The sequence below is a fragment of the Fulmarus glacialis genome, unplaced genomic scaffold (genome assembly GCF_000690835.1).
Source record: "Fulmarus glacialis isolate BGI_N327 unplaced genomic scaffold, ASM69083v1 scaffold5956, whole genome shotgun sequence".
Lineage (NCBI taxonomy): Eukaryota > Metazoa > Chordata > Aves > Procellariiformes > Procellariidae > Fulmarus > Fulmarus glacialis.
Window position 1 is genome coordinate 19,118 of NW_009216172.1, and position 27,181 is coordinate 46,298.

The window sequence follows — 27,181 nt, forward strand, 5'->3', positions numbered from 1 at the left end:
GGAAGCAAGCAACTGTACCAGCTGCTACAGGAAATTACAGCTTTTATTAATATTCTGCCAGTGTCTATTATTCTATAAGCAGAAGTCTTTTTGACAAGTAGAGTTTTGGTGTATCATAGGTCTGAACACTTGTGGGGTTTTTGTCTCCCAAGGTAGACAACTTCTTCTTTCCCTCAAGTTAGATGCCTGATAAGATTCTCCTTGCTAAAACTCAGGTTAAACTAAATTAGCTTCTCTGTGAATGTTAAGGAGATTTAAGTGGCTATTTTTAGTTGGCTGCGTATGGCTTGGTTCAGAGTGAAAGCAAACGTATGTGCAAGGAGTTAGAAGTAACTCAAGTGTAGAATTTTGCTCTTGTAAGAGGGCAAGGAGAACTAGGAAAGAACAAACACTAAATTAGGAGACAATGATGAGTTCTTAAGAAGTCTGAAGTGGCATCTTCTGGAGAAGGTGGACATGGGTTTTTTTTTTCCTCAACTGTTCTGAGGATGCTTGGGGGGAAATCTTATGTATAGAAATCAGACTATGTCTACAATAATAATGTAGTGGAGGTATTAAATATCATGCCAGACAGGCTGCTTGATAATTTGATTTTCTTCTTCTACTTGATTACTCTCATACTTTTCAGTCTACATAACCTAAGTCTGAAGACTTAATGAATTACCAGTGAGACTAAAAAATTCTGGGTTTTGTTCTAAGTTCCTCAATTTTGTGCTTTCATTTCATGTTATTGCAAATAGTAACTGTAACCTCTGCTTTCTCTACTTAGGAGAAAAGTTTGTCACTTGCCCAGGTAGTATCTAAACCTTTTTATCTGAAACCCCCCCACAAAAAAAGGTAGTGTGCCCCCTGGCCCCAATAAGCTACACATGATGTGTCGGTCTTCTAGTTACCTTTAATGTTTCACTCATTAATTTCTTTCATTATTTCACTGTCCTTGTTTATGATCTCTTGTTGAACTCCGTTTCTGAACAGAGGTAGGAGCGATATTTTATTATGAACTTGAACTATTCTCTTCGTGGTGTAATATTGGTATGTTGCCAACAGATTATGGTCATGCTTGCGTAAATAGGGTTAGCATAGATCCAGTAATCCAGCACTGTACCTCCATTAAGCTTTGGTGTGGATTTGTAAATATTTTATACTACAGTAGCTTCTGCAATGTTGTACAAAAGCACTGATTCTGGAAGTGAGATCCTACAGTTCATTTACAGTAGTAGTTAGATACAGTTGCCAAGTGTTGGAAGAACAGAGAGTAAGACTGAAGCCACCAGAATCGCTTTAATGTCACAAATCTCTTTCCTAGAAATATGTTTAGGCAAGCCTTTTAAAAGCTTTCCTGACAAGTAATAAATGTCTGTATCAGTAATTTGTGCAAACTTAACTATGGTAGTATAACACTGCAGCAGTCTTGTATGGGAAAAGTAAAGTCCAAAAAACAGATGTGAGCTGTTTCTGTGAGTTGACTTACACTTTTAAAGCTTCAGCTATGTCAGCCCTCTGTCTCCAGTTTGTTCTACACTTTTTTAAAAAATGCGGTCACTTGTTTCAGCATATTATAATGTAGGTATTATATATAAATGCAAGCACTGAAATTAACTCCGCACAGCCAATTTAAAACACAACTTGTTCCCCTCTCCAACAGGTAAAAAGCAAGATGGCGCTGTTGAAAACCGTAACAAAGGTAAATGCAGGTTCTCTGATCCTTTCTTGCAAGTCCTTATTTTCTGAGACTGTATGTAATAAATACATACTTTCTTATGAAAATGCATATTGAATACTTAGATCCAAAGTGCTTGTGCTAAAGATGGCATAAGTGAATCTGCACAAAACAAATGCTTAAATGAACTTGGCAGTCTCAACATAGCTAGATACTACAAAAGTAAACTTTACCAATGATTTTCAAGCTATCTTGTTGAGGTGAGTTAACCTTGGCTGGCTGCCAGATGCCCACCTAGCTGCTCTCTCACTCCCCCTCCTCAGCAGGATGGGGCAGAAAACAGAATGAAAAGCTTGTGGGTTGAGATAAGGACGGGGAAACCACTTACCAAGTATCTTCATGGGCAAAACAGACGCAACTTGGGGAATATTAATTTATTGCCAATTAAAAAGAGAGTAGGATGTTGAGAAACAAACACAACTGAAAATGCCTTCCCCCCACCCCTTCCTTCCAGGCTCAACTTCGCTCCCGACTCCTCTACCTCCTCCCTCTGAGGAGCGCAGGGGATGGGGAATGGGGTTTTTTGGTCAGTTCATAACACTTGTCTCTGCTGCTCCTTCCTTCTCACGCTCGTCCCCTACTCCATCATGGGAGCCCTCCCACAGGGTACAGTCCTTCATGAACTTCTCCAGTGTGGCTCCTTCCCCCAGGGTACAGTCCTTTAGGAACAGACTGCACAAGTGTGGGCCTCCCACGGGCCACAGCTCCTGCCAGGAGCTTGGTCTGGCACTGGCCCTTCACAGGCTGCAGCTTCCTTCAGGACATATCTGCCTGCTGTGGCATGGGGTCCTCCATGGGCTGCAGTGTGGATATCTGTTCCACTGTGGTCCTCCATGGGCTGCAGGGGGACAACCTGCCCCACTGTGGTCTTCACGGGCTGCAGCTTCCCTGCTGTCAGCGCCTGGGCACCTACGCCCATTCACATGCAGTATGGCATCTCTGGATACAAGGTGCTACGCAGTACTGGTGTTTAGTGGAGCCTGGTGTTATTAAGCTTTTTAAGTATCATTGATTTTGGGGACTCCCGAATGGCTAAACTTTATTTGATCGTAACTTCTAGCTAAAGCTCAGGATGGTGCAGCCATGGAAATGCAACCACTGAAGAGTGAGGATGGTGGGGATGGAGATGAGAAAGACAAGAAGAGAGCAAATTTGCCAAAGAAAGAAAAGTCGGTTCTCCAAGGCAAACTTACAAAGCTCGCAGTTCAGATTGGCAAAGCAGGTATGATGTATCAGTACTCTCCTTATGTTGACGTCATGCGTTTGAATAAAGTTGGAACATGCATAGTTTGTGACTTAAGTAGCTAGCCTTGACTGGTTTAATTATTTTAAGTGCAAAATTCCAAGTATGCAATTGTGCCTGAGTGTGCTGATGGCTTTTCAGACTGTCATGTGGATGGCTTTATTTTTCCTTGATTTAAATAGATTCAGGCTTTAGAGTGTCAGCTTCTGGGAGAGAAAAATCCAACTTCATAACATTGGACAAATGTTATGAAAGATGTTTTTAGATAAGATATGGCATTTAGTGATGTACCTAGAGAATTATAAATTGACTGAAGTCTGGAAAATGTGGTAGGGTCGACCAGGTTATCTCTGGTACTTCCAGAGGGTTAGGAATTTCCACTTAACATATGCCTCGCTGATATGTAACACTTTTATTGACTTTCTGCTGTCCTTTAGCTTCTGTTACTCTTCTATCAGCTAATATTCAGCTGTCTTGTCAAAATATTTGATAAACTGTTGCTTCTTGAAATTAGACTAAAACAATAATTAAGGTCAGTGTAAATTTTAGGCTGTGTTACCTAGTATGTAGAGGTTTAGTTCAAATATTTCAGGCTTTATTTTGGTGCATGTAGAATTGTTGAAAGATTTAGGCTAGAAGGAACTTCTAGAAGCCTTGTAGCCCAGCATGCAGCTCAAAAAGGGCTGACTTCAGCATCTGTGTCATAAGACAGTTATGGTGTGAGGACAAAGCAATTAAACTTTTAGCTTTATTATTCCATAGTTATGTATAGCAATGTTAATTTTTCAGAGAAACTTGTACTAACAGATGTTGAATAAAGCTTCCATTGTATGTTTAGTGTAAAATACTGTTCTTATCAAACAATTTTTTCACATCTGTCGTAAGTAAGAGCTCTTGTTTTCCTTTATGCACCTTTTGACCCATTGTAATTCCCCACACACCCTTAATGCTCATCTACCTCATGCATGCATTTTTCTGTCCTGCTGCTTTGGGACGGCTCACACTCTGAAGCATCTTTCTATCAAGAGCTGACACTTCAGTGACTTCTGTTCCTTTATTCCAGCCAGGTCCATTTTCCTACACTGTTTTCCTGTGGTGTCTTAAGTATGCTGCTCAGCTTGCTAACAGCAGTTCTGATTTGTCTTCCCAGTTACTCCCAGTTCATTGAACACTGTGGTTACCTGCCATATTTAATCAAAGGGTACAGACTATCAGCAGCTTTCTCTACTGATTAAGTCAGCAGTACTATCGTTGAAGGCCTGCTGAATTATTTCTGTTCTTATTCTGCTTAGTCAATTGACTTTACATATTGGTCTCTCCTGTTCATAATTAGATCTACACTTTTCAATTAAATGGGAAGGAAAAAACCCGATTTTTAGAAGTTTCTAGGTGAAATGCATGAGGAAATACTTGCATTGGAAGTTGGAACACCTTTGAGAACTACCTCAATGTCTCCTGGCTTGCCTGTTTAAAATCTTAGCTATAAACTAACTTCTATAAAGGCAGAAGTATTTGCGCATGACTTATCCACAGTCTGTATTGCCAAGTATTTGAGATAATTTCTGAAAACTGTTTATTCTCTTTTTAACAAGGTTTATTGATGTCTGCAATCACAGTCATTATCCTTGTGTTATATTTTGTAATTGATACCTTCTGGGTTCAGAAAAGACCTTGGCTTGCTGAATGTACACCAATTTATATTCAGTATTTTGTGAAGTTCTTCATTATTGGAGTTACAGTCTTGGTGGTGGCCGTACCAGAAGGTCTTCCACTTGCAGTCACTATATCTCTGGCTTACTCTGTTAAGGTAAGTGGATAGATGGGGAACAGATCTTAAAAGTAGGTGGGTATATAATCTCAGTTGAGATATGCTGCATCACATATACGTAACAGATTGAGGAGAAACTTTTCTTGTTTCTCTGAACTGCATAAGAAATCCGCCCCAGTATTTTTCTTAATCCCTGAATACACACTAACACGAACAGTGAGCAGTGACAGCCTGTTGTCACCAACTAAAGATGAATGGGTTTAACTTGTAACATTGTAGCACTTGCTTAAAACAAATAGATGTGTTAGAGTTTGTAAGTAACACTCTTCTGTAAACCTGAACCTTCTACCTAACTGACGTGCTAAGCAACTAGTACAAAAGTTTCAAGATTGATTCTCCTTGAGGATGGAACATTGTAGAACATATAGCTTTCTATTTATTATACAGCATGTTTTTTAACTCATGCTCTTTGTTCTCTTAATTTTCTTATTGCTTCAGCATGCCGGGACTGGTTATTAATCTGAAAATCTAATTGTAAAGGCAATGGCTGTTTAGGCTGTGTTCTAAAACTTAAGAATTTACAGTATTCACTAGTAGTGGCCTTAGTATTGTATCATTTGAAGTTATTCTGCCTCTTCAAGGTTAAAATACTATCCAGACCTGTTAAGTAAAGAATTTAAAATGATGTTTGACCTATGAAATTTGTGTAGTCCTCACTATCATAGCTGAAACATTAGGTTCCCAGTTTGTATTTGATTTTAAGTCTGGCTCTAGCATCTTTGAAATATATATCATCTGATGTTTGGATAAGTCTGTAACATAGCTTACTTGAACTTAAAGAAGCAGAAAGAATGTTGTATCTGGTAAAGCTCAGTCTGTACCTCTCCTCTATTTCTAAATACCATCATAAACTATTTGCTCGTAACTGTCTGACTGGTATCAGTAGTCAGTGTGACATGCAGATACAGGAGATTAAGACTGTATTTATGAACCTCGTTCAAAATGAAGTTTACTGTGACATGATAGACTTAATGGAATCCTTACAGAATGTGGCAGCTACAAATTCTTCCTCTGTAAGATGCCAGATAACTTAAAGGCTGAGTGTCTTCTGAAACTGCTGTGTAAGACTGGACACCTTAAATGAGAATTTCTGAAATGTGAAGTAATGGTCATGGCTAGCTCCTGACTGCTTTTATTTCCTTAGAAAATGATGAAAGATAATAACTTGGTGAGACATCTGGATGCATGTGAAACAATGGGCAATGCGACAGCTATTTGCTCAGATAAAACAGGAACATTGACCATGAACAGAATGACAGTGGTCCAAGCCTACATCAATGAAAAACATTATAAAAAAATTCCAGAACCAGAAGCTATTCCAGAGAAAATAATGGCTTACCTTGTGACAGGAATTTCTGTTAATTGTGCTTATACTTCCAAAATACTGGTAAGTGGATTTCTTCATTCTAATCAAGGTAACTAAACAACTTCCTCAAAAGATGCAAATTGTCTGGTGGCCACATGGTAGGCAGTTAAGTGTAAGTGTGTGGCAAGATGCAGTGTAAGGTATTTTGTACCTGCTCTAAATTACTCAACTGTTCATTTGAGACTAAACTTCAGAATAGCTTATTTCAGTTAGAACTGATAATTCAAAGATACATTCTCAGGAAGATAACTTCCTTTAAGTTCACAGCTGTGTCTAAATTTGTTTTTTTAAGTGGAGCTGTTTACCTTACTTGAAGAACATCTTGGCTCAATTTGAGTGCTACTTCAAAGTAAACATGTTAAGAGTAGTATAACGTTAGCTAGAATGTAACGAGAAAATGCAAGCACAGATGAGGATTTTGATGGAATTTATTCCAGATACTGTTGTTACAATTCTAAAGCCTACAAACTCACACATCTTTGCTTTTACATTGTTTGAGACTTCCAAAATATTTTTAAATAAAAAGAATAACGGATTGTTACACATTATAAATACTGGACTATTTAGCACTTTTGTGTGCATCATTTTCTGCAACTCCAAACATAGCTTCCTTGCTGTAGTTATTCCAACGTGTTGCATAACTTATATTCTTTAAGGCAGCAAAAATAATAATTAGGATTTAGCTTTAAAAAATAAATAAACTAGCACTTCAAGATTTAGTAGAAGCTTCTACTATGAATGCTTTATACAGGAATAGCAGTAAAACCCCAGTCCAAAAGCTACTCTTCGGCCAATAAAGATGGTACCTCTGCAAAAATTTCCTCAATAGCAGTACTTGATGCAGCACATGAAGATCACCAGCACCGATTTCTCTGAAACAAGACTGAAATACTACTAACGATTATAGCATGTGAGGAGGTTCAGAGTCTATTTTCTAAAGATCTTTTTATAGAAAGAAAAAAAGTAGCTGCATGTAAACTGACCAGGTCCCTTACTACTGCAATTTTAATCAAATTATACCCAATGCAGTCTGAGTTGGTCTGTTTTACAGAATCACAGAGGGCTGAAAGGGATCTCTTGAGATTCTCTGGTCCAACTCCCCTGCTGAAAGCAGGGTCAGCCAGAGCACGTGTCCAGTCGGGTTTTAAGAATCGCAAAGGGTGGAGACTCTGCAACCTCTGAGCAACCTGATCAAGTATTTGACCACCCTTAGAGTAAAAAGGTGTTTACTTATGTTCAAATGCAATTTCAGAGTTTCAGTTTGTACCCATTGCCTGTTGTCCTCTCACTGGGTACCACTACGAAGTCTGGCTTGGCAGTCTTTGCTGTTGCTCCACCCACCTGCCCCATTCAAGTAATTTAATACAGATTGATATGTTTCTTCCCCTGAGCCTTCTCTTCTCCAGGCTGAACAGTCCCAGCTCTTTCAGCCTCTCCTCATATGTCAGGTGCTCCAGTCCCTTTATCATCTTTGTGGCCCATGGCTGGATGCCCATGTCTCTTGTACTGGGGAACCCAGAACTGGACATCTTAAACTGCACATTAATGTGAACATTTTGAAAGTGCGAGTATTCGGTACAGCCAAATCCAAGATCTTGCAGCTCTGAACGATGAAAATGGATCACTGACTTATGATTAACATAGTTCAGCTCCAGCTGTTTGAGGCATGTCAGGCTGAGTAAGTGCTTCTGCCTTTTTTGCTACAAATTACACTGCAATGTTATAGCTACATAAGCTCAGAAATATCTTGAGAGAAATACTCCTTTACTTATAGCACTATATGTGCTTATTCCACATTGCTGAGATAAGAAACTTGTTCTGGTATTAAAGGGTTGGAAACTTGTTTCTGAACTCTTCCCAGTTAAATAGGCCATGGCCTCGAAAATGGAACTTGTAGTGAGACTTAAGAAGCTTAAAGACTTAATTTATTCAGTAGAAGGCTAACAGGTGATGTGATCGTAGTCTAAGTCATTGAGGAAGAGTTATTACAGGAGAGGATACTTTAATTTAGCAGAAATAATGCCATTTAGCTTGCTTAAATCAGTTTACTTAAACTTAACTGTACTTTTAAAATGCAACATAATTATTCAGGGACTACACTCAATTGATCAGATAGATATTTCAAGCAATGGAAAGTGCCTTTTAGAAGGGTCATGTTGGGATTTGATACAAACTTAATGGGTGATTTTTGAGTCTGAGAAAGGGACTGAAAGATCCTAAACGGGTACAGAAGTTACTTGCAAAAGCCAGCAGTATGACTTTGGCTCATGACTCACAGGAATTTACAGAGCAATCATCACGAAAGTGAAACTTCCCCATCCCAGAGCTAAGCTTGGCCTTAGCTTCCTTGTTTTCTAAATGCTGTACTTCAGTGGTTCATCACTTAACCTCCTAATCAGCAAAGGTTCTTGTTCTTCTTGCAGCCTCCTGAAAAAGAAGGTGGCCTACCACGTCATGTTGGAAATAAAACTGAATGTGCCTTGCTGGGATTGCTCTTGGATTTAAAACGTGATTATCAGGATGTAAGAAATGAGATACCAGAAGAGGATTTGTACAAAGTGTATACCTTCAACTCTGTTAGAAAATCTATGAGTACTGTGTTAAAAAACTCTGATGGCAGTTTCCGGATATTCAGTAAAGGTGCCTCTGAGATAGTTCTTAAAAAGTAAGAACAACTACTAATGTACATCAGCACTTAAATATGGCTAAATGCTGTGATAGGTGGGGAGACTGAAGTGCTAAACAACATTGTGATATAGCCTGCGAAATATTTCTGTCGCCCTATTCACAAAAAAGTACAGCAGTCCTATACCCTCGTGACTGCAGCCAGCTTCCCAGCTTGTCTCCCTCAATTGTTTGACTTTCTACAGTAAGATGGGCAATTAGCATTTGAGTTACTTCAACTCTCACACCCAACCCCCTAAAAAAAAGAGCTGGTCATGATTAATTTTAACTTATGGACTCTGCTCTGATACAGGGAAGCGTCTATGAATTGATCTATTCTCTAGTTAAACTATTATAGTTTTAGGTGTGGTTGGTCAAAATGCTCACCCATCTTCCAGTAAAGTCCCCACAGCTGATAGGCCTAAATTCCAGGAAGAACTTGTGCCTTTGAAAAGTGATTACTTTTAAGATTACTTTCAGCTTCAAAAGACTGTGCAAGTTAGTATCCAAGTTGATCATTTTAACAGGAGGTTGAACTTGGCCAATGGATAAACCTGAGGGTTTTTAATTAATAAGCAAATTGCTTCCTTATGCATCTGCCCATCTATAGAGGATTTATTAGAATGAGATGTGACTAATCTCTCACTCATAGTCTACACTGCGACAAACCTTTAGGTGTGAAGGCGGCTGTGGTAACTCCTAACTGGGTGAGGAGAGAAGTCACGCATGTATGCATCATGTTCTCTAGGAACAGCAGTTGTAGCCAGTCTGGTTTTGGTTCTAACGTCAGACTGTTTCTAGTCTGAGTAGCACATAGATTATGTTCAACAGTTCAATTTACCTTTTTGCTTGCTACTAGGCCCCCAAATCATTATCTAGGAAAGTACTAATGCGCTAAAGAAAAAAGATGAAGTCTTCCTTCTCCTCAACTTAGTGCTGACAACAAAAGGTTAATCTTTAAAGGACTCTTGTTCCTTTTGATATGGAACTTAGATTTAGATGTGAATTTTTTCATAGCTAAATTTTAATCCAAGTCTCACTAGTGACTAAGTATGCCTATATTTGCATTATTTCTACCTTCAGAAGTATTTTGTACCTTATTATCTCGTTGAGCAATTGAACCGTAGATAAGTTGCTAGAACTCATTCAGCCCAGACTCATGTGGTCCACTTGGCTTCATAACTGAGATAAGAGAATAAATAATAAGGATATTTGGCAAAGAATAAGAAAACCTAGACTGATTTGGATACTATTGGAATAGCTGTAATTCCAAAACTATTTCAGAGTGAGTACGCATGGACTAAGAAAAAGCCTTAGCATCATAAACCACTTTATTTACCCACTACCTATGCAGTGGCAGAAATTAATCTCAGCTTGTAACCTGTTTTGTCAATTGTGCTGCTCATTCTTTATTATCACATGTATGACTATTCTTGAGCACTGAAAGCTTAAACATGAGTATTTGTAAGACACAAATGAGTCACTAATAAGCGTAGAAAAAATGCAGCAAACTTTTTCAAGCCGAGCGGTTTTATTCTTTCCTTACCATCAAGTCAAATATTTGAAGTGAGTTTCAATGAAATCTTTACATAAAGCTTATTGGCTTCTGTTTAGTTATCTTGGAATGCTTTGAATTTATCACAAGCCCTATTATTGCAGGTAACAGAAGATATCCTTAGTGGTTGCTGACATTTGAACAGATAACCAAAATCAGGAAATTCGGATAGACTTCAAATTTCAGTTATGATCAATACTGTGAAGCTTTAAGGGACTGCTTCATTTTCATTTCCTGGCTGAGGTGGAAACTTTTTATATGTATTGCACCTGGGAATTCCCTAAACCCTTGGACTAAATACTTAAATATAACAGTAGCATTTTAGCAGATCTGTCAGGTTAGAACTTGATATTTAAAAAAAAAGTCATAAATTCTTATCTTTTTTTCTGTGCCACATTAGTACTAACTTGTAAAACAAATGCTTATGGCATTGCTTTATGGCAAAGCTTTGCTAAGGACCCAGATGAACAAGACTAAATTTATTGTTCAAAATATTTGGTTGTGTTACGTTCATGGCATCAATATCGGTAAAGTACATATGCTGTCTATCGCATGAAGAAACATAACTAAAAGAACATGTGTTGAAATGTTAAAATACATAGTGTTGAATCTAGTCTCTTCTACAAACATTTAAATCAGATTTAAGTATTTGTTTTTAATTTAATACTTCACATTAAGAACTCATGCCAGATGCTCTCTGAATTCTCTGCACTTAGGTGGGGGGCAAACCTTACTACTCTTAAGGACAGCATTGGTTCATCATAGTAACAGAGTTTGCTTTTAGTGCTGTAAGTTTAGGGATCACAGCTGTGATCCACCACAGGCATGTTCCGAAACATATTGTACTTCTGCGACTTGTGTAACGGTTAACAAGGTGGGATTATTTTGTGGAATTTCAAACTGGATTGACTGACTTAACCAGCGCAGACACTAGTCTCTTTACATACAATGGAGAAATGGATACTTGGGAGGCAACCAATGTTTGTGTCCTAAATTCATCGGGCACTATTTTCATCCTAGGATGACCGGCTCAGTTAACTTTCTACACCTAGTATGTTTTGCGATTGGGAAGAGATTAATATGGAGAAGATTACCTTAGAGATGCTGCTACTGGCTTTTTTTGTGAGTGTGTGTGTGTGAGTCTAGTGAAAACAAAGCTTGTGGAAACTTACTGGAGTTGACTAATAAGGCATTGAATGGGTTGAACTTCTGGTTAAAATTTGATAATTCTTTAAACCTTCCTTTTCAGGTGCTTCAAAATACTGAGTGCTAATGGAGAACCAAAGGTATTTAGACCTAGGGACCGCGATGATATTGTGAAAACTGTAATTGAGCCAATGGCTTCCGAAGGGCTCAGAACCATCTGCCTGGCGTTCAGAGACTTCCCAGCAGGGGAACCTGAGCCAGAATGGGACAATGAAAATGATATTGTTACTGGTCTGACGTGCATTGCTGTTGTTGGGATTGAAGATCCTGTGAGACCTGAGGTAGGGTCACTGACTAAACTGCAGCGATTCTGTTACCACGGATCTTGATTCATGTTGTTGTTTGTCATGCAGCGAGTACAAGGAACTGAATTGCTATTGTATGCCTTAAGCATAGTTGATAAATGAAATAATTTCTTGGGCAGAAAGTTAATGGAGCGATAAAAGCAGATTAAAACTTCTTAATGTCACTTATGCTGTGTTACTAAAGCTCTGTACAAACTAATGACTTAAGGTCCAGGGTCTCAGTAAATGGAACAACTCGTCATTTTTTTACCTCCTGGAATATTAGGAGTACTGTTTAGGATAATATTAGCCATTGTGCTTATTGCCAGCTTCTCATGGGGAATGATGGAGAGGAGGGTTTGTCACCTGAGAACTGAGGTAAGGAATCCAGCTTGTGGTTGAGGCCTAAGGAGGGCAGTACTTTTCAATAGTGGAAGCTTTTATGCCACATGTAAGTGGAATTCCAGTCTGATCTGCACTGTCATCACTTCATGCTAAAAGTCATGGGTGAAGTAGTAGAGTGTGAGCTGTAGTTTATAATCATAAATGAAAAGCCAATGCTCAGTACCTTTGAATACTACAGCCTAATATGTCATGAGGATTTTTGAATACTGCAGTATTTGAAAAATGAAGGGGGGGGGAGGGGACATAACAACAATAAAACCCCTTTGCCAGAATTGCCATTTCTGTGTTTTTCAGGAGAAGAATTGTGGTAAGCTACTTAATTTTTTCAAATGTTCCATAACAACAGTCTTGATTTTAAAATAAGAGTTATCCTGGATTGAGCCAAAAACATTCCTTTCACTCGCATGTCTAGATTTATTCAGCTAATGTACAGTCTCTCAGCCTGTGGTTTGTTTTTTGTTTGTTTGGTTTTTTTTTTTGCTTGCAGGTACCTGATGCAATAAAAAAGTGTCAACGTGCAGGCATAACTGTACGTATGGTCACTGGTGATAACATTAACACTGCTCGTGCTATTGCATTAAAATGTGGTATTCTGAATCCTGGTGAAGACTTCCTGTGTTTAGAGGGCAAAGACTTTAACAGGAGAATACGCAATGAAAAAGGAGAGGTAAGCATACTGACTATGTAAAGTAGATCAGCAGATATTCTAAGTCTCCTAACTGTAAAATATAACCAATGTTCTTTTTGCAGATAGAGCAAGAGCGAATAGATAAAATTTGGCCAAAGCTTCGTGTTCTTGCAAGATCTTCTCCCACTGACAAACATACTCTAGTAAAAGGTAAGTAAAAACTATCTGAACTTCTAAGTAAAGATAGATTTTTTTTTTTTTTTTTTTTCCCCCCCTGCTTCTAGAAAAAAATCTAGACTGAGCAGTGGGAAATGCCTGTGAGGGTGTCTTCATTTGCCAACCGGTATTTTTGTTTGTTTGTTTTTCTGCTCGAGAAATGGAGCCAACTAAAACTATCTGTTGTGGTTTTGTTTTTTGTTTTGTTTTGTTTTTTTAATGACTCTGAGGAAAACAAAAACTGCGTTTCTCTTTCAGGTTTAATCTGTTCTGTGTCATCAATTTTGAACTGTAACACCAAGATATCATTTTATTTTAGGTATCATTGACAGCACTGTCTTTGAACAGAGGCAAGTTGTAGCAGTAACTGGTGATGGTACCAATGATGGTCCAGCTCTGAAGAAGGCAGATGTTGGATTTGCTATGGTATGTTTTTTTTAATCTTCAGTATTTTGGAGACCTCTTTTGATAAAATAAATTATCAAATCCCTTAAAAGAAGACTAAACAATCTTGCTTGTTTCATGAGCCTAATATAGAATTAAGTTAATGGAGTCAACATCTTTCACACTTAATACTAATTACTTTTTCCTCCTTCCTCAGTCTTCCAACTTAACCATGTTTTTATTTGATGGAAAATGTCCTTGTGGCATTTGCCATTGAATAAAACTTAAAAAACACAGATCCCCAGTCACTTGCAAATCAAAACTTTTTTACACAAAGGCTTGCTGCAAAACATCAAAACAGAATTACTGATACTGAAGGTTTCTGAAATGAGATCTGTTCAACATAAGGCAAAATGACTTCAGGTGGTAAATAGCATACTATGTTGACTTTGAGTAAAGCTTGTATGCAATATGGAATGAGCTTATTCATCCGTTTTCCATGAAATGATTCATAGGAACAGGGAGACTAATGAGAGAGACTGCCAGTTGATGTTTAAAATGGCTTTGGAGGCTATACTAAGAGACATTTCTGGTACAACTGAAGTAACAGCATTTTATGACAATCTAGGATCTGCATTTGTCTGGATGTTTCTTTAGATTACTTGGCTTTCTCAATTTAAATTCTCAACTACCCTTTCAAATGGTAGCCAAACCAAGTCTTGGCTTTAAGTGCTAATACTAGACAGACTCATGCCTTAAGTATGTAGGTTTCAGCTTTCTTCTGTCTCTTTCAAAACACTGTAAGATAGATTCCTCAAACTTCCCCTTGCCTCAAGACTCCTCCTCAGTCTTAAGCTGAAAAGGTACAGTTTGGTGCTAGTAGGTCACTTTACTCATTATTAAGTATTTGAAGGAAAAAAAATGAAGACCACACTCTTCCTACACCACATGCAAATGCACTGACTGAGATGCTAATCAAGCCGAACTTGATTGAAGGAAAAAATAGGAAGAGGAAGAGCTTTCGTGTCATTTTCAAGGAGCATTTTTCAAAAGCATAACTTACAAATTCGACAGCTAAACATGAAATGTTCTCTGGACAGAAACAGTCTTGTGTTAACGAGTATCTGTTTTCTGCTATTGTATAGCTGCCGTAGTTGGCACTGTCAGGGGCAGATTTATTTCCATCTTCCAGAACTTAAATGTTTCCTGCAATTGCTGTCTATGTTCATCTGTGTAAGAAACTAATTCCTCTAACTGCTTATGTAAATAGCACTTAAAATATACCATCTATATATGATATTTAAAGGTACCTTTTAAGGTGTACACATAGCTGTGCAGGTGACTCATTTCCTTGGCAAAATAATGTATCAGGAATAAGGATCATTAAATTTGCTATTGAGTTAGTGTTTTTGAAATACCAAAAGCAAAATAAATATCCTTGAAGTAGATATTACACAGAACTCAGCTTAACTGTTTGGATACTGTAGGAGACTACAGGTGCTTAAAACTTAAGAATGTCATATTGCATTGCAATGTCATATGCAATGACATTGCATATTCTACTGTTTAATGCCAGCGCTCTTCTGCAAAAGGTTTTTGGTAATGTGTACCATTCTATTGTGTTATGAACACATGCATTGCCCTACTGCTGGAATCCATATAGCAAACTCCTTAGGACATAGACTAAACTGTAGTACTGCACCATCTGGTGGCCTTTAACTTGAACAGGGTTCAGTAACATTTTTTTGGGAGAACTTACACAGTGTCTTTATCGTCAGCTTGAGGATTTTTATTAAGGTCTTCAAAATTAAGACAACATTTACCTTTTTTTTTTGTTTACATTTTCCATGCTTGAGTAGAACTTGCAAGCAGAACTTGATTCAGTAGAACTTTAGGTGCTTACAGTCCTTCAGACATCGTGCATCAAAGTGAATGCTGACCAAGGATATAATAATAGCTTCTATTACATAAGTCAGTGCATCCTGTTATATTTCATAGTGTTTTTCTTTTTCTACCAGGGTATTGCTGGAACAGATGTAGCTAAAGAAGCTTCTGATATTATCCTTACAGACGACAACTTCACAAGTATTGTTAAAGCAGTTATGTGGGGACGAAACGTGTATGACAGCATCTCCAAATTTCTTCAGTTCCAGCTTACTGTCAATGTAGTAGCAGTAATTGTTGCTTTTACAGGAGCATGCATAACACAAGTACGTACTGGTGGTGGATTGTTTCGGCTAATAAAGGTTGAAAATGTCATGACTGATTAACTCTTGAATTCAAACTTTCAGTTAAATACTAGTCCAAAGAACATAATGCTCATCAGAACATGCCCATGTTGTATAATAAATGCCTTTAATAGCTGCAATTTGTTCACTTATATTGGAGGGTTTATGTATCTATCTTTATAGGATTCTCCACTTAAAGCTGTGCAGATGCTGTGGGTAAATCTCATAATGGACACATTAGCTTCTCTTGCCCTGGCAACAGAACCACCCACTGAAGCTCTTCTGTTGCGAAAGCCTTATGGTAGAAACAAACCTTTGATTTCTCGTACAATGATGAAGAATATTTTGGGTCATGCATTCTACCAACTGGTAGTGGTCTTCACACTCCTGTTTGCTGGTAAGAATACTGAGGCTTTACAAAGTTATTCTAAAAGTTGTAGAGAGATGTGATCTTAAAACTAGTTTTTTTGTTGTAGTGTGTTTGTAAAGACACCAATTAAGCTGCTGATAAATGCCTTTTATACACAGGTGAGAGAATTTTTGATATCGATAGTGGAAGAAATGCACCTCTGCATGCTCCTCCTTCAGAGCATTATACTATTGTATTTAACACATTTGTGATGATGCAGCTTTTTAATGAAATTAATGCCCGAAAAATTCATGGTGAAAGAAACGTTTTTGAAGGAATCTTTAACAACGTTATCTTCTGTTCTATTGTTCTGGGGACATTTGTTGTGCAGGTAAGTAAATTCTTGGAGGGTGGAGGGAAAATGCACTTAGTACACTGATGTACTTGCTTACCTTGGAAATGCTAATCAACTAGTGCCAGGCATTTAATTTCTGCGATGTGAAAAACCTTCTGTGTCAAACACGCTCTAAATCAATTGGAAGTGCTGCTTGACAGGTAAGACCTCTTTGAAATTGGTAAAATTGGAATGTAGAAGTACTTGTATTTACCTTTTGAATTTTCTAGTCCTTCAATTTGATTTTAGTGTTCTAGTCTTTTGACAAAATGTGAAGAAGTTGTATGTTCCCCCCCCCCGCCAGTCAGAACTCTTCCTCATAGTATCTGCCTGTGCATCTGAACGAGAGCCCATTTAAACAATTATAGAGAAGTTACAACTTCTCATATCTTCTGAATGAGATTAGGACATGAATAAGCTTTAGAAACTTAAGTATCAGTTTTTATCTTCCTGATGCAGAAATCAGTTATCTGTATTGGTATATATTTTACAGTTATCTGTATAGATGCTGCTGTTTTAGGTGAAAAACACTGGTGTTTAGGGACCTTCTGTTGGTGCATCTAAGCAAATTTGTAAAAGCTAGTTAGTTAACTCAGTATATGCTAACAAATGAAATGAAATTATCTCAAATTGATTGGGTTAACACACTGGTGTTGAGAAACAGTAAGTCAAAATTGAAGCTAAAGAAAATAGATTACAAGTAATAGTTTCACCTTCTAAATGGCCCTAACTTTTAATTCATCAGAAGAAATAACCAACAAATCAGTATACTACTTTTTTTCAGAACTGTCTTTCATTTTGACTTAAATTATTTTGGACTTAAGATATAACCTACACCTTAAGCTTCTCCTTAGACTTGGGATTCCATGAAGTTGACCAAGTTAGTAGCAGTTCAAGCAATGCAAATGTATGCACCTCTACTTCATATAAAGTTAGTTCACTTATTCTCCCAGGTTTATGTTTTTTTAGATGATACTTCTTCAGAAGCTACTCTTATTTCTAGGGTTGCGTATGCAGCAGACTGACTGTTGTTGTGCAACAAAGCCAAATATGTAGAAATTACTCCTGACTGCAACCATGTTCCTTTTATAAACTTGGTGGACTGAATGCCTTCCCAAATAAGTAACTCCTAAGTTGTCGTCTCAGTGTTTTATTCTGTGTTAATAAAAGAAGATACTCTTGGGCTTTTCAACTGTCAGGTGTCCTACTTAATGGTCAATACTGTCTCCTTTTCATGCCTGCCCTGCTACTTGAATTGTTGATTCTCCAGGGCAGACTTTCATGCATATAATTCCTGTGTAGAGGGATACCTTGCTTATTAGGGTTGGTACAGCTTGTTGTAATAGGTAAGTCAGTAGGAGCTCATTTAATTTAACTTTTGAGATCTCTGTCCCCTCCCCCCAAGACTTACTACATAGATGTCACACTGTGATGATTTAGAGTCTGACATTTAACATTGATGGGATACATAGTAATATTCTGTTAAATTATTTCTGAAATGTTCCATGTCTTGTGGATCTACAACTTGTATTAATAGAAATTTATTAATCAACTTGGTTCTGAGATGGGTGTTCATATGATAAATAATCACTGTAAATTAGCATAGAATACATGCTGTAATTGTGAAATGAAGGGAAAGAACTGCAAGGAAAATGAAGTAGTCAACAGGTTTTTGTGAGTGTGACATTTGAAGAATAAATGGGTGGTTCTTGAAATACTGAAAAGTATAGAAGATGGTTTAGGTTTGGAAACTTGCTCAAACTGCTGAGACAGTGGAACTGTATGCTTAATAAGATGGGAAATCCTATCTTCTAATGCAGAGTTGTCTGTAGTGATCTTGAAGCATTAGGGAATTTTCTAATAACAGGTCACTGATACATGTTGTTTAATGATGTTGCTCTTCACAGATAATTATTGTGCAGTTTGGTGGGAAGCCTTTCAGTTGCTCAGAACTCTCAATTGAACAGTGGCTGTGGTCCATTTTTCTGGGCATGGGAACACTACTCTGGGGCCAGGTAAAATAGCTTTTTCAAAATGCCAAATATCTACTTGTATTAGAATACTTTACAGGAAAATACAAATACACTATCTTTAGCATTCAGATCTTTCAAGTGGACTATATGAATATATGGAGATTAACAGTAAATATTAAATTGATTAAAATTAACTAGTTCAATAGCTAGAAAGTCCTTAGTTGGATATTCCTTACTCTGACTTGGGTCAATTAGTTACATTTCATAATCAGATGCTATGGCTGGTTTATGTTTAGTAACTTTTAACTACAAGCAGCTGTAGTTACCTTTTGAATATTAAATTATAACTTTAGCCAGATAAGTACTAGAAGTTCTGTAAGAATACAGATGCAGTGAACATGTTAATGTTGAAACATATTTAACTTAGTGTTGAATGGTTTTCTTAAAAAATCAGAATTATTAAACTTGCTAGTATTCTCTGGATTTAAAAACTTCCTGGAGTAGCAAGAAATGCAGCAAAACTCAAAATAACTTTCTCTTTAATCTTCATTTGCATAATTATGAAATAATTGGAAAGTTCTCCCGCCTATTAAGCTACTGCATTTTGATTTTTATTCCCCCCCCACTTAGGGGCCCATTACTATTGCATGCACAACAGTGCTTGTAAGCAGTAAGCTTATTTACATGAAACTTTAGAGCTCCAGAGTTTTCCATTATTTAATGACATAGTTGTCTAAACTTTTCATACCACATGAAGAGTTTTCCATTACAGTTTCTTCCCTTCCATTTTGTAAAGGACACTTCAGGTTTCAGTATAAAATTGGTAGTGTGAATTTTAGTTGTAAATACATACATAGATGCATATTCTAAAAGTGAGTATAAGCTTTTAAATAAGATTCTTTGGAAAATTAATTATTTAAAAAAAATCAAATGGAGTCACTCTGAGGTTTAAAAGTAGCCTTGAAGACAATCGAGATGGCTTGAAATACCTTTGACCCAAAGTGTCTTGCAAGGGCAAAGCTTCCCTGCTGCAGTTCATGCTGCTCTAGCATCTCATTAAAGTCAAAAAGCTTTTGATTTTCTGAGAATAGTAGAAACTGAAGTGTGATCTGGGAGCATTCATAGTAGCAATTTCAGCATAAAGAGCTGTTTATCTTGCTTTTGGAGCAGTCTTTTTCCTCTGCAGCTGCTGAAATGGTCTTCTAGGTTTGTGATGATCAAGGAAAGCAGTCTTGGAACTGATCTGGATCTGCTAGATGAGACGTATCAAAAGATGACTCCCCTTAAGTACATAGTTCACCAGAATAGCCCTGAAGGTGGGGATGAAAAGGAAAGCTGGAACAGCCATATGTAGCTTTTGTTTAGTTTGAGATAGCTGAACTAGTGTACACCAAGTAGCAAAGTAACAGTTTGGCATAAGGGTTTTGGAAACCTCACGCACCTTGCAAATGGATTGATACCTTCCAGGTCACAAAAGAATGCATATCTGTTGTGTGTTTCTGAATTAACTGTGGCTACTTTAATTAAATGATGTAGTTCTTAATTGAGGTAACACATCATGCTCATCAAACTGATGGAGCTCTGAAAGCTCTAAATACAAGCACAACCTACAGAATTAATGGCTCTTATAGCTTCAGTGCTGCTCCTTCCTTGCATAGTCAAGTAATGTTAAAGTGGAATTCTTTGTCCCTAGCAAGGATGTTTTATTTTCTAGGTTTGTAGTCCAAGTTTAATTTCACACCTCAGTTGAGGTGGTAAGTATATTCACAGCTTTGCAGCTATTCAGCTGGAGTGATCGCTCTACATTGATGCACTCATCCCATTTACATAATTTGTGTTTTCAACTTTGCTAATTGTATGCAGGATATTATGTTAAGGCTTAAGTCTGGTATTACATTTATTATTTTTTTTAAAAAAAAGAATAATCCTGACTCATATTTTTCATTCACCGTTAGTTGATTTCAACAATTCCAACCAGCCGTCTGAAATTCCTTAAAGAAGCTGGTCATGGAACACAAAAGGAAGAGATTCCTGAAGAAGAACTAGCAGAAGATGTAGAGGAGATCGATCATGCTGAGAGGGAATTACGTCGTGGTCAGATCTTGTGGTTTAGGGGCCTAAACAGGATACAAACTCAGGTATGGTCTTGAATAAGGTAGGACGCAGTGGGTGTTGTGAGGGAAATCTCTCCTCTCCATCTCCGGTCTTTTGACTAAAGAGGCAGTTCTAACTGGTGTGATTGAGACTGTCAAAAGGGGGAATGGATGGATGGATGTGTAATCCCTCAGGGTCCTCTGTTTTCTTCAGCTCTAAATGCAACTCTTGCCTGTGTATCTGCTCTATTAAAAAAAGTGCCTTTTTCTTTACTTTTTGTGTGTTATAGATGGGATGGTCCTTTCTCTTGTTCTCTCTCTCTCTTGCTGAGCAAGCTGTCACAATCTCTGATTCCTTGCAGATGGATGTAGTGAATGCTTTCCAGAGTGGAAGTACCATTCAGGGGGCTCTAAGGCGGCAACCCTCCATCGCCAGCCAGCACCATGATGTAACAAATATTTCTACCCCTACACATGTAGTGTTTTCCTCTACTACTGCTTCTACTACTGTGGGGTGTGAGTGTGTGTTCCTAAAGTGCATGAAATTAACATTTCCTAATTCACGTACCTAACGTTTCTCATTTTCTCCTTAGTACTTAAAATCATCGTTCAGGCTTTTATAGAGCTCTTCCACAAAGTGGAGTCCTCAAGACTTTTTTTTCTTAGAGGGCTGAGAACAGGTGGAACAGTTTCAACAAAAGACTTTAATGTGAAAGCTGTGAGCCTGCACATCCTGTGCCTTCATCCATTCGTGTACAGAGGGACGTTTAAGATAAAACGGGAAAACCGTTGTAAATTTTCGAGTATATGCCTCTGAGGGTGACTTACATTAAATACGTGAATTAACTGTATAATCATGGACCCAGGTCAACAAAAATAGGTGTCTTGCACTGCAGCACAAATGATACTTAAGGTAAAGAAGCTGATGGGAAAGCAAATGGTATGTTAAAAATATTAATGTAGTTAGAACATGGAGCACTAAATGTATTTTCTTTGTAGCCTGTAAGGAACTTCTGAATCTCTGCTTTTGTTTGACCTTTTTTACTGAATAACACAACTTTCTCAACATCAGGATTCAGGTGGCGAAACAAGGCTTCTAAATTGCGTACAAGTCAGAAGAAGCATTTAATTAGCTAATATAAAAAGGAAAAAAAGGTTTAAGCATTGAGTGGTTGAAACTTTCATTCAAATCTGAAGGGTTTTTTTCCTCTCTAGGTTCTTCTGGCAGCAGTTCATAAGCCATCAGTGAAAGTAAAGTTTGTCTCACCTTAATTCTGCCCTCTTTATATTGTGCTCTAAGTGGCATTTCAGTTTCAGCCTTCCTCTCTATAGAGGCTAGAGATTTAATTACTCATGTATGTAGGCGTAAACTCTGGACCCTGAAGATGCATAGGAGTTGTAGTTGAATACTGATAGCTAATACCTATTGTTGAAAGAGTTTTCCAACTCAGTTATATATTACATGTTTAACTTCCTTCTCTAACTTCCTAGAAACTGGTTAAATAATTGAATAATTGTTTTTTAAAATAACTCTGAGAGGGCTTCTTTCCCCCCTGCTTTTTAAACTTTCAGATTACCAGATGGATGAAGACCCTTAATTTCAGCAGCTGTCTTAAGTGAAATGATCTCTTCTGATTTTTTTTTTTTTTTTTTTTTTTTTTTTTTTGGCTTGGCCAGAATTCCTGTGTGAGCTTGCACAAGTATTTACCTCTGTACTTGTTCTCCATTGGCGAGACAGGTATTTCCCTACCTTGCAGTAGTATTGAGAAGCTCAGCTCACAAATTCGTATGCCTCAAGAACACAAAATGAAAAGTAGATTTAACAGTAAGGATGCACAAGATTGCATCTCCTAGTTAAAATGCTAATTAGTAACCTGTATCCCTAACTACACTCAAGAACATTAATTAGACATTCAGAATTCACTAGAGAGCAACTTCATGCCATGCTGCCATTTGAGCAGAATCTAATGGCACTGCAGCATCTCATTGCATCAAATGACCAATGCAGATACAAAGCTACAATAGCAGAGAACTAGTTTTTGATCCTCACTAAGTAGTATAGCATTCTGTCTACGCCCTCCAGGAGAACAACTTTTGGTAACTAATATGTATTAATGGGAAGCAGATGTGTTATTTCATTGTGTGTCTCTTTCGGAGCCGTTTGTTGGAAAATAGTTCAGCTGTTCCTATGAAGTGTGGTTGCAACTCTTAAGCAGCCATCTGGCTAGGAGGATTTGGAGTGCTTATTGCGTTCCTTGCTATTCTGGTACTAATATGAGGAAGGCCTGATGACAGTATAAATTACACATAACAAATTGTCTTGTTTGCTCTTCACTTATGCAATTTATTTATAGTTACCTCTCTCGTCTAATTATCTTGAGTAGTTGAAAATAAAGCCTTCGAAACACTAGATTTTCCCTTTTTAAGTATAACTTAAAATGCTGATAGTCTGATTTCTGCCCTCATGGCTGGAGTCTTTGAGGGTCCTGGGTTCATAGGAGTGTCTAGACCACTTGTTTAGTACGCATTCTGCATGGGAATCAAGCCTTTATTGTGGGTATGCTTATATTCCTATGATAATTACAGCTGTCCTGTTAAGCCAAAAACTGTTTTCCATTACTGTTTATGTTCTAACTTACCATCTGTAAGCAATGAAAAACCAGTCCCAGGAGGTGGTCATATTTCATTTTGCCACATAAATCAGTGGCACAGTGGGATGCAACATGCCAAATAAAGGCATTGCAAACTTTCTGTCTGGCATTGTCACCACTGATTTTCTTGGTAAGTGCCAAGACAGTTTATGCAGCTTGCTGGACTTGTTTAAAGCTCATATAATATGCCAACTCCTTAACAGCGTGCTCAATTTTTTCATGTGATGAACAGTAAAGTACTAGCTGCTCTTGTAATCTTTTCCTTCTCAAGCACATTCACACTATTCCATGTCCTCCTTTTATTGGTAGTTATGTCTTCCCCCTTGCGTGTGTGCCCCCCCGCCCCCCATCATAGTTTCCATGGTTAATGGGGCTCAGCCGTGTACCTGTAGTATAAAAATGGGGGACATGATAGCTTTTGAGTAAAATTCTTCGTGCAAGTGCTCTGAGGGGATAAGGGTGGGGGAACAACGCCATTTCTAGAGGTCAAAGAACACAGTCAGGACCTAAGACTTTATCATGTGCGGTGATTCCGTGGTAACGAATTTGATAACGTATTACTTTTGGGGAGCCCTTCTCTGTGTTTACAGTGAGGTGGTTTGGTGTATCTTAGCTGTTTTGAAGTCTGTGCTCTTGATCTGCTTGACTTTCCAGCTTCATTCCTTCACCTGGAAGTCACTTTATTTTTACTATTAAGGAACTCTATGGAAGCACTAGTAATGACGTATTTTTCCACTTGAAACAAGTCATCTTGAATGTGCTAAAAAAAAAAATCTTTAAATTGGACTTACTGTTTTTAACAGTAAGTTCTTGTTTACTAGAGTTGCTCTGCTGCTTACTATACAACAGAGGAGCGTTGGGATTGAAAATGGGCTTTGCTGGAGACTTACTCAGATTAGAGATGTTGAGAATTGAATAGGGAGCTAACAGAAGGGGGAAAGTGTATCTTGAGAAAAGTGTTGGACAAAGGGATCACTGACTTATGCCTAACCTTATTTGTTTTATCAGTTCAGGAATGAATCCTGAATTTCTGTAGTTGGTCAGGGAAACGTATAGGGCGTGAGAGGAGAAGGGGGATGCAGGCAGGTGGTTTCATCATTCAAATTACAATTGGGAAAGCTTAAATTCAAGTCAACCTGGACATGGACAATTTGCAAAATGAAGCTGTACTTTATTCTATCTAATTTCACTCTGAAATGTTTGTTTATGAATTCTGTAAACTTAGATTTCTGATTTGAACAATGTTAGTTAAACAATGAAAGGACATGAAATAATACTCAGCCTGGGAATTTTGTCCATGAATTCAATGTAAATTGAAGAATCAAGCAAGAGCTGATCACCTGCTTTTCTCATACTTTGTTACTTGAATAGTCTCTTCAAAGTTACAACCTGTTGCAGCTACTTAATTGTACAATACAGTATTCAATTTTCTAGATCTGGTCTTAAGGTTCCAAAGCACTATTTAGTAAGGAACTTTCTCTAGTGTGGTAAATGGGTATATACTCGAATATTTACAGCTGTTACAGTGGTATCCTTTTTTGCATGACTCTTCGTAAATGTCCAGTCATTGTGACATTGGCTTACACTTGCTTGGCTTTTTCATAGTCAGTTGACATCCTAATTCCTAGCATGAGAATTAGTAACCCTTTTATCCTCTAACTTATTTTCAGCCTCTCCCCTCCTTCCCCCCCCCCCCACCTCCCCCAAGTATTCAATAAAACACTCACTGAGATTTATTTAATTTGTGAATAAGTAAATAATTGTTGGCCTCACTTCTGAAAAATGCTTAGCCCATGTTAAATAATTGAACAATTCTAGTGCCCTGTCTGAATTTTTAGGCCCTTCAGCTTTTTGCAGTACTTTTACAATTTTTATTCCTACTGTGTAGACTGGCAGTGCTCTACTGAAATGCTCTTCATTTTTTACAGTTTATTGCAAGTTCCACTGCATCACATACAAATTCGATTCACTCATGTCTAGCTGTTTGTGGATTCAAACTCATAAGAACTATGCCATTACCAGTAAATCTGCAGCATTTTAACAACCTTTTTTCTTTGTTTACAGATCCGAGTGGTGAATGCATTTCGTAGCTCCTTGTACGAGGGGCTAGAGAAACCCGAGACACGAAGTTCAATTCACAATTTTATGACGCATCCTGAGTTTAGAATAGAAGACTCCGAGCCTCATATTCCCCTTATTGATGATACTGATGCTGAAGATGATGCTCCAACAAAACGCAACTCTACTCCCCCACCCTCTCCCAATAAAAATAACAATGCGGTTGACAGTGGAATTCACCTTACAACAGACATGAACAAGTCTGCTACCTCTTCATCCCCAGGGAGCCCGCTACATAGTTTGGAAACATCACTCTGATTGTAAGCTGAATGTTAACACACTATCTGCATTGTAAAGAAATTGAAACTGGGTCTCTTCACACGTTATGACGGACAAGATGATATTCTTGTCTTGGACTTCAACAGAAGACACACTTGTACGAATGTAGATTTATTTTTTTAAAAAAAGCTTTCTGCCAGACTGGAGGGTGCTTTTCTGGGGGTGGGAGTAATAATGAACTCTGACAGATAAACAGTAACTCAGCATAAGTGACCTGTGGATCATCTGTTGTACTTAAGAATGGTCCTGAAGAGTGTGTTAGAAGAGCTTTAGTTTATCATGATCCTTTTCTGAGGGGAAGGCTGGGAAGGGCAAGGTGGCCCTGGATCATTGAATTGATACTTTAATTTCTGCTGTTGGCTGTTAATAATTTGGATTATTTATGTTTATAAATGATACAGATCTGTTTACAAGGTTTGTAGATACTTTTTTTTGTTCCTGTTCATAGATGGGAAGCTTCCTTATAAATGATGCAGAGAAAAAAAAAAAAAAAAAAAAAAAAAAACAACAACCAAAAAAAAAAAACCAACAAAAAAACTAGTCCTTCAAATACTGCTGTATTTTCAGGAAAAGGGTGTTTCTATTGAAACTGTACTAAATTTTGCCTGCAATTTACCTTGTTAAATATTGTAGATAAATTGCTAATACTAATAGCCAAATAGATAACACTAATGCTTTGTAAAAACATGAGCAGTGGTGTTCTAATGAAGTTATGGCCTCTGTCCTAATTAGTTTCTTAAATACATTTACTACTTAATGGTTTTGAAACAACTGTTTAATTTTTAAAAATTTTGAGAAACTTACTGAATAACTTTTGTTCAGAACTTAGTAGGATTGTTTAATGCAGGACATCAGTATGTGATGGAACTTGCTTGAAATATTTCTGTTATCTCGGGCAAAATGGATTAAATCAAAATACATCAGAATCTTAGTCCTTTGTTTTTGTCTAAACATGTTAGTTTAGTGCTGTCTTGGTGAACTGTGAGTGGAACTGTGATTTTTTTCTAATCTGTAGAATCCTTCATGCAGCATGAGGGCTGTTGGCATTTTGAAAGGTTGTTAGTGGGTAGCATACATGTTCTCCTTTTTGTTTTTGAAACTTGTTTGTAAACATGAATAAATCTGTCCTTTTGTTAAAATAAAATTGCAGCAATGGTTTCTTACAGATTTTTTTTCTCAGCTCCTTCACTGGAAACACTGAAAAGTACTCTTTTGTATTATTGGTAAACTTTAAACTGCAATTTCAAGATGGTAACAGCCCCACTAAAAATAGTACTTTGGGTAAATGGAATCATGGTGGCTGCCTCCAGAATGAATGTAAGCTAAGGTATTCAAAAGTCTTCACTGCGCCAAAAGGATACTCCTTGGGAATGAGTATGTCTGCCTGAAATTCCGAGACTTACTGTGAGTACTGCGTAATAAAGGTATCCCTGACCACTTAAGTGAGGGGAAACTGAGAACTGACATATAGCACGGGTGAAAATACATTTTTTCCATTGATTAATATCTTAATGCACCAAACTAGCAATTCACTGAAGAAGTTATGGTCTGCATCAACTGTATTGTTTAAACAGCGAAGGATGGTGGAATAGTACTT

General features: G+C 37.6%; 1 protein-coding gene across 7 annotated transcripts in view; it reads left to right on the forward strand.

Annotated features, from left to right (window-relative positions):
- ATP2B1 (ATPase, Ca++ transporting, plasma membrane 1) overlaps window positions 1-26,733 on the forward strand; it is a 35,413-nt gene extending 8,680 nt beyond the window's left edge. The window contains exons 6-21 of one of the 7 annotated variants that reach the window (XM_009579199.1): window positions 1,646-1,684; window positions 2,781-2,942; window positions 4,556-4,770; window positions 5,936-6,178; window positions 8,581-8,822; window positions 11,626-11,863; window positions 12,759-12,938; window positions 13,022-13,109; window positions 13,435-13,541; window positions 15,518-15,709; window positions 15,911-16,124; window positions 16,256-16,467; window positions 18,378-18,485; window positions 20,399-20,581; window positions 20,899-21,052; window positions 25,252-26,733. In XM_009579199.1, coding sequence (XP_009577494.1) covers window positions 1,646-1,684; window positions 2,781-2,942; window positions 4,556-4,770; window positions 5,936-6,178; window positions 8,581-8,822; window positions 11,626-11,863; window positions 12,759-12,938; window positions 13,022-13,109; window positions 13,435-13,541; window positions 15,518-15,709; window positions 15,911-16,124; window positions 16,256-16,467; window positions 18,378-18,485; window positions 20,399-20,581; window positions 20,899-21,052; window positions 25,252-25,277 — 2,603 coding nt within the window. In that variant the 3' untranslated portion in view covers window positions 25,278-26,733. Of the gene's footprint in view, window positions 1-1,645; window positions 1,685-2,780; window positions 2,943-4,555; window positions 4,771-5,935; window positions 6,179-8,580; window positions 8,823-11,625; window positions 11,864-12,758; window positions 12,939-13,021; window positions 13,110-13,434; window positions 13,542-15,517; window positions 15,710-15,910; window positions 16,125-16,255; window positions 16,468-18,377; window positions 18,486-20,398; window positions 20,582-20,898; window positions 21,192-25,251 lie in introns of those variants that run through there. The other 6 variants (XM_009579194.1, XM_009579197.1, XM_009579195.1 and 3 more) reach the window with 6 other exon arrangements.
- The last annotated feature ends 448 nt before the right edge of the window (window positions 26,734-27,181 follow it).